Here is a 10,380-nt window from a genome sequence, read left to right as displayed (position 1 = left end):
CAGTAATGTTGTTTAAATCTGCTGCCGAAGGTGCCATTGATGTATTTATATTGATAAAAATTACAAGTAAACTAGTCACACTTCTAATCAGAGCAGGTAGACAGGTGTCATTGAACCAGAAATTAAAGAATAAGATACTGTAAGAATGTAAACAGGACAGTAGGGGGCGCTATTATAGGTGCAATATCATCCCTACTTGTACAGAAAATGATGTTAAATAGCCTTACCATCATTAATGAAATATGAAAAGTTTTCATAGTATTTAGAGTTTAAGTAGCTTATTGTTTGAACACGTATAAATGTCTTGGATAGACTTAGTGTTTTTCTTTACCTGCTGATGCAAAACGCAGATATGAAGTCAGCCTGGCTTTAAGTATATATTTAATCATAACTACAGAGCAGGCATTTTACCTATACTACAATCCATCCTTATTTGATCTGTTTTTCCAAGTGTTTCCAGTGCTCTACTATAAAATAAAAAACTACTGAAATATGACTAATGAAATTTCATTTAGAATAAATCCTTCATTGAAGATGTGAGGCCAAACATAAGTCAAAGTAAACTATTGTCATTTGGACCATACAATTCGACAGTGCATAGTAACCTGACGTAACGCAACATAACCTGAAGTATCGGGCATTTATCATTGCGTTGAAGGTAGAAAACACAGTAAACGAACAATGTTTAGTGCAATGTTTAAAACATCTTTCATGTTTGTGTAATCATAGTGATTTTGCCATTTTTCTCACCATACTATTTTGGCGCAAAATAAGGGAGAGACCCACGGTTTGTTGAAACAAAACTTTATTGTCCTCTAATCCAGTGAAGGTAATGTGGCAATCAGAACCTCCTTAGCTCATGTAGCGTTAGCCAAATAATCCATGTGACTTTTCAGTAAGAATCCAAGGGGAAATAGTAGGGAACATTACCAGAATGTGTAATATGTATGTTCATAGTTTCATGGTGTATTTAGATGTTAATGAAGTTATGTATTTAATAGATTGAATATTTCTGTGAGAGCACCGCATGTCAGACTTATGTTTTTCTATGCATTCAGACACAGGAAAGAAGCAGGGTGGCGAAGAGTAAACACAGTTGTGGCCAAAATTAGGCCCCCTTATGAAATTAGGCAACACTCCTGATTCCAATATTAAAACGACCATTAACAACAAATGTTTGTTTTTTAAAGTGTATCTGTGTCCAAAATAACAAAGTCCACTAATTGTAGTTTGGATATTTTATTGACACACTGAGTGGAAACAAGGGCAAAAATGAGACATCCAAAATTAGCCCCATGCCCATGAATAGTCAATACTGTACCCTTTTTGAGCCACAACTGACAATCTATTAGAGTAGGTCTTTACAAGATTAGCACAGGTCTCCTGAGGGATTTTGGTCCATTCCTCCATTGCAAATTGTTCTAGCTGGTCCAAATTGTGTGGTTTCCGAGCATGGACATTCACTTTGAGCACTCGCCACAGATTCTCAATGGGATTGAGGTCTGGGCTCTGTGCGGGCCACTCCCAAGATCTTGGTTTTGGTATCCTTGAAAAACTGTTGAACTAATTTTGATGTATGCTTTGGGTCACTGTCTTGTTGGAAGACCCAGCAACGACCTAAGCCTAAACTACGAGCAGATTTCTGCATATTCTCCCTCAGAATGTCAACATAATTCTTTTTTCATGATGCCATGCACCCGAACAAGGCTCCCTGTGCCTGAGGCTCCCTGTGCCTTTATTCGCACAGCCCCACATCATGATGCTCCCACCACCATGTTTAACTGTGGCAACTGTGTTCCTAGGGTTGAAGGCCTGTCCCTTTCTTCGCCAAACATAAGCAACATCCATGTGCCCAAACAGTTCCAGCTTAGTCTCATCAGACCAAAGCACAGACTTCAAAAAAATCTTTACATTTCAAATGTTCACGGGCAAACCTCAGTCGGGCTGTGATGTGCCGCTCTGAGTAAAAGGGGTTCTTCTGGGACAATGGCCGTGAAGCCCACCACGGTGAAGAGCCCTCACAACTGTGTTCCTTGAAACATCAACTCCAGAAGAGGCCAGGTCAGCAACAATCATCTTGGCATATGTCCAGAGTTCCTTGCTGACATCTCTGACTATTTTTCTCTCCAGAGTTCTTGAAATCTTGCGCTTACGGCCACGGCCAGGTTTGTTTCTAACAGAATTTGTCTCCTTGTACTTGGCAATGATGCAATGTACAGCAGTTCTAGACACTGTGAATCACTTGGAAATGGCAGTGTAGCCTTGCCCCTTATCATGAGCCTCTACTATCTTCTTTCTGAGCTCCAGACTGATTTCCTTTGTCTTTGGCATGGTCAGTAACAGTAGTCCCTCTCATGTGTTCAAGAGCCCTGTTCCTTGGGAGTCTTTTTATGCTGATTGAGTGTTGTTAGGAAGCCAATTGACTGCAGGTGTTGTTAGGAAGCCAATTTATTGCATAGGTGTGGTTTCAAAGCTGATTGGTTAATTAGTGTAGGCGTGTTTTGAAAGCAAACATTAACATGGGGCTAATATTTTCGACCACCCCATTTTTTACTATATTTGTATAAAGCAAGACTAAAAATATATTTTATATTACAAAATGTATCAAAAGCTAGTAAATAGCACTGGTGGATGTTTGATTATATCAAGTTTCATCAATGTTGCAAACTTTGGGAAGAAGTTTAGGAAAATGTTCCATGATTCCAGGGGGGCTAATAATTTTGGCCTCAACTGTACGTCAGAAAGAACAGAAAAAAGGTATGGAATGGTGGATAACAATAATAATAATAATAATAATAATAATAATAAAGGTGGGGGCGGCATGGTGGTGCAGTGATTAACACTGTTGCCTCACACCTCTGGGACCCGGGTTCGAGTCTCCGCCTGGGTCACACGTGTGTGGAGTTTGCATGTTCTCCCCATGTCGTCGTGGGGTTTCCTCCGGGTACTCCGGTTTCCCCCCATAGTCCAAAAACATGCTGAGGCTGATTGGAGTTGCTAAATTGCCCATAGGTGTGCATGTGTCAGTGAATGGTGTGTGAGTGTGCCCTGCAATGGACTGGCCCCCCATCCAGGGTTGTTCCCTGCCTCATGCCCATTGCTTCCGGGATAGGCTCCAGACCCCCCGCGACCCGGTAGGATAAGCGGTTTGGAAAATGGATGGATGGATAATAAAGATCACCCATCTGTAGTTTCATTATTACTATAGCACGTTTCAATAAGAAACACATCTAGATCAAAGGAAACTGAAACCACAACAGCAACAAAGATTTTAGTGTAATTATACATACTACTATGTCTAGTATAAGTTAACTTGCAACCCCAAATAGATCAAGTTATCAAATACTGAATAATTAATCATACTGAATGTCACATACTGAATAATTAATCATACTGAACGTTACTGAACTATAATACGTGTAGTGCATACATTCCATTGTATTATATATTAAATTTATATATTATATATTTTTTTATTCCCGTACAGCAGTCTATACTGTGGACCTCTTAATTCTGAAATGATTAAATACCATTCAAATTTTATTTATATGTCATTTTAAAATAACTGGCTAAGCATTTTACATTTATTTATTTATCAAATGCTTTTGACACCAGAGAGGAAAGACAGCAAGATCAAGCCAGTTAATAGGGAACGTTACCATAACTTTAGCAAACGTTATTTAAAGGTCTCCTCAAAGGTGCAGAAATTGTTCTTACTATAAGGTTAATGGAATGTTATTTCGACATATTACATTTCAACCTAGGTTCCGTCAATGCTAACACGATAATGTTATTACCTGAAATCCATTTTATGTGATTTATGTAATTGCTCCCAAAGGTAAACATTAGTGTACCCCCAATGGTACAAAAATGTTCCCCACAGTCCATTTCCGTACCTTAAAATTAGACTAAAAGTACATTTACCTACAGCTAAGGGTACAATTGGTAGACCCCTGGGGGTGCAGCCCCAGTGACAAATAATTGTATCCTCAAAGGCACAAATTGGAACTCTCTTCCGACAATGTAGTCAACACAACATGCATTCTGTAATAATCACCAGTTCTGTGAGACACTTGTGTATAATGCCTTGGGTTTTTGTGGGCAGAACATGTATTATTTTTTCAATTATACCATACTTGCTTCGATCAAACATCTAGTCATCCAAATGAATAAAAATGGCAGGTTACTTTGCACCAGTCAGCTGGGCAATTGGGTATAAATGTTTTATGTACCACTGAGTAAGATAACTAAAGAGAAAATGAATCTTTAAACAATTAATTAATACATTCACTCATCTTCCAAATGGACATGGCCACTCTGATACTGGAGCCTATCCAGTGAATTACAAGGAACACAAGAAATGGGAACAACCTGATTGAGACACATAGCGGGGGGAAATATTCAGCCCCATCGGGGTGAAAGTCTACGGAATCCCCATATTTTTTTTTATAAATAAATTACAAATGTCACAACTCTGAATTAATTTAGACAAAAGTCTCTGCCAAACCAGCAACGTAAACGTGAATTATGGGCGCTCATCACCTGTGCCGGAATCTGAGAAAGCGAACTGCGCAAAGCAAAAACACAACATGGAGCTGTCAGGTGCGAATAAAGGTTTATTACATAATGCTGCCATATAATAAAAGCGACTGACAGCAAAAGGGCAGCCGTTGACCATTCAAGCGAATGAAAGACCGGGTCTGATTGGTTAGTGCTGGATCCCAGTTTTCCGCGGAGCGTCTGTGTACCAGTTGGCCGTAGAGAATCTGATAGGGATTAATCAGACAAACAAACTGTGCCAGAAAACAGGAATCATATGTTATAAAAGAAAGAACAAAGAAGGGGAAGCAGCACTTACAAATGCTGAATCTAGCATCGCGGGATGCGCCGGTTTGATTACCACTCGGACTGTGATCTGTGTCGAAATGAGAGCCGCCGCTTGAACCTACCGAAGTACCTCCCCGGCCCACCATGAAGGCGGAGAGAGAGTTCAGCCCGTCGGCCACTTTTGCTTTCTCGTGTACGTACTCGACGTTTCGGTAAAATTCCGTACGAGAGTCGCTCGTGCGGAATACTGCTGGACTGAGACGGCGCCCGGACGGATCCCGACGCCAAGGCGGCTCCCAGAAGCCCAAGACAACAGTCTGTGTCCCTTAGGCGTCGCCAGGCAAGAGCGGTGCTTGCTTTCCGGCCTGGAATTTCCCTGGATCTACAGATGAAGGAGCTTCCGACACAAAATCGCATATGGGGGGTTCTTCCATGTATTCTTAAAACAGCAAAGCAGCACGTACTTTTCCAGTCAGCGTAGTCTACCAGCGGTCCATCGCTAATAACTTACTAATACAGCCAATACTTTATGTGGAGTCCAGGTAGCGCCGGACTGGTGTGTTACGCGCGAGCTGTGCAGCATCGCGGGTTAGTTTACAGTTTAAGCTCGCGGGAAGCCGCGCCTGTAACACCGCGGAGAGTGTGAGCTTAAACTCGGCGGGTCTTCGGGCTGTGGTTAATGTGCGATTACACCTGCTAGTACGGCCGCTGACATCCAGTATCGGACTTCGGCGCACTTCGTACCATCAAGAGGGTGCTTCACTCAACGACATACAATAAAAATATTATTTAAAAAATAAAGCGAAAGCAGAGTAGGGAGTACTAGGGCAAAGCAGCTCGCGGATGTTTGCCTGAATTCGGCCATGGTCGAAATCCTTATGGCGCTCAAGTGATTTACCAGCGTCACGTAATAACATCATTAATAACCTTAAAGTGGCGGGTCGATGTATAGTTTTCTCTCGTATCTGCGAATTATAAGTCCGGGATAAAGGAAGACGTGGCTTGTGTGAGGCACCGAAGTCGCGGTGCTTGCAGGACAACAAAAACGACAAGGAGCCCAAAACAAGAACAGCAAGGTGTCTGATGGCGTTAGTGGGGAGCGCAGCGCGCATGTAGAGACAAAGGGCTGCGGCTGAAGCGGCGCTGTAGCCCGGCCGCGGCACCCGGACCTGGGCACCGGCGTGTTGGCGAAAGTGGAGGCTCGGCAAGCTGCGACTCCGCGGGAACGTCGGGGGAAGCCGATCGGGCGCGTCCCTGTTCAGCTAAAGAAGCGTTTAAATTCCATGTTGGGACATTATATCTGCCGTACATTTATAGGGCCAGTGTTGTAGAGTAGGAAATGCAGAATCTGAATAAAATGCCATTTTCGAGCTTTGGCTTCGTGGACAAGGAAATATGTGTGGAAACCTGTTCCCGTGGATATCTTAGCAGTAGATCAATGGAGTGCTGGCTTAGTGCGTGAACATTTTGACTGGAAGTTAATCCTTTTTATATATATGTATAATTACCAGCATTTCATATAGTTATTTATTTTACTTTGTCATTCTTTAATTATGGAGTCATTTAAACAAATGGGTTTTATAGAGGCATTAATTACATTTATTTTCTGAATTGAAGCTAGGATATTCTTTTAAAACATTTTTTAACATAGATAAAGATTCTTGGTCCTACAAATGAAAACACGAGAAACAACGCAGTCTGTTTCCTGGTTCAGTATGAAGCGTTTCACACTCCAACGGAGTTAACACGAATTCCCAGGACTTTAAGGGAGAAGCATTTATTAAAAGAACAGCTCGTTAAGGATAAAGAGGCGGATAAGTGTCCAAAAGCAAGAAGAGGATGAAAATTATCCCAGAGATCATCGGCAATTTCTGAGGAGCAGCTCAATTGGTGGATCAGATCCAGCGCATGAGACCTACAACCAGCATTCATGAGTATCCGCCTCCCAGCCTCTACTCTAGACAGGTATGTTTAAGTGCGCATGCCATTACAACTACAGTTTCATTCTGAAGTCTTGTTATTCTATGTGCAATGTTTAAAGCATCTATAACGCATTCCATACATGTCCTTCACCTTTAAAATCTGGTCTACATTCTCTTGAAGTGAAGCTGACCTGTTTCAACTGATCAGTGCTTGGTAGTGGCAGCTTCTGCCTGGACTTGACATTCATAGTGTTTAGTTATGCAGTTCTCAGTCAAGATCTGCGTGAAGATATCTTTTTTTTGTATTTGAAACATCTCAGGTACTGAGTATCTCCATTGTATGATCTGCTTTAATATTGATTGTATTCATTTATTTGTCTGTCTTCTGTCTGCCCGTCACTCTGACTGTGCCTCCTTGTTCATATGACTTTTTTGCGGAAGCAGTAACTCCAAGTAATATGGACCACTAGCTTGGTCCAGATGTTTCTACTTTTGCAGTTCCTTTAAACACTTGAAGTTTCACTTTCAGGCCTGCTGCATAAATTTTCAAAGTCAAGGTTTATTTGTCACTTACAGTTGAACTAGGATTGGTTGGGATCCTCCTTTTGCACATCCAGTTATTCTTCACTTTTCGTTGCATGTGCACAGTTCAGCCTCTTGTATTTCTGTTAAAAATATCAACCTGTAAGATTTACAGATTTAATCCCCTTCACTGCAGTATTAGATTTCATCAACTTTTGATCCTTGCATCTTCACTTTCAGTCATGTGATTGATTGTCAAAGAGTAATCAGTGTGTGCATTATGTATCTTGAGAGAGCAGTGGATCCACTTTGCAGGACATTATAAAAAGCTTGCAAAAGGCTTTCTATGAATGTTGTGCCTTTATACTGTAGTATGTTTTCTGGTCTTTCCCACTTTTGTTTCCCATCCACATCCTCTTTGTGTCATGTGCCGATAGGCTGACCTCTAAGAAAGACACGCAGTTTCCCAGTTACAGGAGATTTAGAATTGATTTGCTGTGGCTGATATGAATAAATTATATTTTTGGTGACAAAAATTGGAAATGCAAGTGAACTTACTAGTATTTTAAGCTGAGTAAATAAACTTCAGTAAGTGAGTGGTGGTCTTGCTCTGTGCCTAGTCAGTGCCTTTCCTGTTGCTGCTGATTGATGATGCTGAAGTAGAGTTGTGGTTCCGACTATATACTTTACTCTTTCCGCATATACTAGTTAGCTTAGAGTTAAATAATCTAAAGGTTAACTTAGAATTTGGAGCCTATGTTCCTATGGCAGGTTGGGGAGTTCCAGGCTTCTTTGCATGGCTTTGTGGTTTTTCATTTCTGCTGAATATTTGGAACTGCTGTAACTATATTAAGCCAAACCCATGATTGTGATCTTTCTTAAAAATGCGAGCTTTTATCTTCATGAACAATTAAATCTGATATGTGTGTACTAGGGCAGAATTATTTATAAATAGGACTAGATTTCAAATAAGCCATGGTGATATCATATCGATTTTATATGGCGCATGTGCAATAATCACCAGGCCTTCAGATCAGACGCGAAGCATTTGGCCAGTTGCCAACTTTTCGATGCTATACAGGCATTTATTTACGCCCAATATTTCGTAAGCAGATTAGTAGTACAGCTAAAATATTGAGGCATTTTATGACGCCCAAAAGTTAGCAAATTCGGCATATCCTTATGTTTAATAAATGTGTCAGACTTTAAACTGCAAAAAGTACCAACACTCCACCTATGTCTTTTTACCTTGTTTTTCCGCAAGTTCTCCTCTTAAAAGATAACATGGATGCTGAGCTTTTACTTTCTTCACTGACACTTCAGTACAAATCATAGTATACCAAAACGGCATAATGTGGTGTGCCCTGCTAACCAAATTTAATAAAGATTACTAAGTTTTGGGTGTCACAAAACGCATCTCAATATTTTCGCCTTTGATATGAAGCCCTACTGATTATTGCACATGCGCCATATAAAATCGATATGATAACGCCCAGCCCTAATTTCAAAGCGAAATTGTGATTTGAGACAACGCAATTAGTAAATCGCAAAGGCTGCGATTTAGGACATGCATTATACAGTAGGGTTTAGAACTGTTGTGGGAATAGTTTTCCAAATTCATGCTGTGCTTCCTGAGTGACAGTCATGCTCACCAATTAGAAGTGGCCCGAGATGATGGAGTATACGCTCACAAACAGCAAACATTTGAAACCCAAGGAAAATGTTGCATTTGCGGTGCGGAAAAAATACTGATCCCGCTACTAAGCTATAAGTGAATTGCTTTCCTATTTCATGGTCCGAGATTGTTTCAGAACGGTCCTATCATCGATAAAACTGGCGACCTCCTTTTAACCACCAGCAGTGACATGCTTCAGCCTATCACGTTTTGTTTTTGTTAATTAATGGACAACTGCATTAGCATAACCCATCAAAACAATGAGACAGTCAGTAATCCTCACAGCAGAGGAATCTGTGATCCCCAGAAAAGCCGTAAAACCCATAATACAATCATGTTTGTCATGCGTTTTGTCATGCTCATTGATTTAGGTATCGATTTCCATAGATTGATCTTTTGAAATGTAATTTTAATCCAACAACGGTAATAAAATAAAAGCCTCGCTTTAATATAAATGCTAAAAGAACAGATCGCTTTAATTGCTATTACAATTGGGTATAATAGTAATGAATCCTTTATTGCCTTTTTGCCTCCCTCAAGTTGCTCTTTGTAGAGTAAGCTGTCTGTGAAGGGCAGCCACCTGTTGGGGCACCCAGGGATCTGGGGGTTAAGGGCCTCGCTCAAGGACACACGGGCTGAGGCTGGGTTTCAACCGACAACCTTGTGATTACAAGCACACAGGCTTAGCCGACTGAGCCATACACTACCCCCCAAATGGGCACGGTATTATATAGATATGAAGAATATATAAGATACAAAAGAGTGATGCATATAATGTGTTCTCATTCGTTTTGTATTTGTAAGAGCAACAAGGCAAAGGAATGATAAGCCGCTTCAGTCAAATACAATGCAGGGTTTTTGCCAACTTTGTTCAGCTGCCTGGAGTGAGGCTTTCTGTTTGAGACGAGTCTGCTCATACATTTACGTATATGTAAGAGATTTATTACCCTGCAATTAGTCTGTAGGGGTTGCAAACTGCACTAGCGTTTTTGATGCAGCTAATTCTAAGTTCATAATGGAATAATTTAGATTTGCCATAAGATTTCTTGCACGAGTCTGAAAGCGTGTTACCCAAACCCGTGAGAGTTTGCAACCCTCAACATTTTATAAAATACATACTACATTTGAAATTTTTCCAGATTTCAGAACAGCCACTCTTACGGACATTGCGGTTTTTGGTTGAGAGTATTAGATTCGCTGCTGATATTATTAGGGGCCAAGCTGTTTGCTGCAAGATCGCTATTGTTTTTCTTTTTTGCCGCAATTGTTTTCTTTATTACTTTTATTTAACTTAACACACCACATATTTAAATTCTTATCCTTGCATTAGAATACAGACCAGTCAACATTTTGACGGTATTTCATGTAGTAATGCTGCGTCATGTTTTACATTTATTGCACACTGAATATTGAACGGATGCTTGAATTACAAAG

At 40.6% G+C, this 10,380-nt stretch overlaps 1 protein-coding gene across 3 annotated transcripts in view; it reads left to right on the top strand.

The window, feature by feature from the left end:
- The first annotated feature begins 4,674 nt into the window (after nucleotides 1–4,674).
- The window catches only part of arhgef11 (Rho guanine nucleotide exchange factor (GEF) 11), a 32,378-nt gene continuing 26,672 nt past the window's right edge, over nucleotides 4,675–10,380 (top strand). For 2 of the 3 annotated variants that reach the window (XM_048970860.1, XM_048970859.1), the window contains exon 1: nucleotides 4,675–6,792. In XM_048970860.1, coding sequence (XP_048826817.1) covers nucleotides 6,758–6,792 — 35 coding nt within the window. In that variant the 5' untranslated portion in view covers nucleotides 4,675–6,757. The remainder of the gene's footprint in view (nucleotides 6,793–10,380) is intronic. The other variant, XM_048970861.1, reaches the window with a different exon arrangement.

This window comes from Brienomyrus brachyistius, chromosome 12, assembly GCF_023856365.1.
Source record: "Brienomyrus brachyistius isolate T26 chromosome 12, BBRACH_0.4, whole genome shotgun sequence".
Taxonomy (NCBI): Eukaryota; Metazoa; Chordata; class Actinopteri; order Osteoglossiformes; family Mormyridae; genus Brienomyrus; species Brienomyrus brachyistius.
Note: the sequence above shows the minus strand (reverse complement) of the source record. Positions and strands in the feature narration are given on the sequence as shown.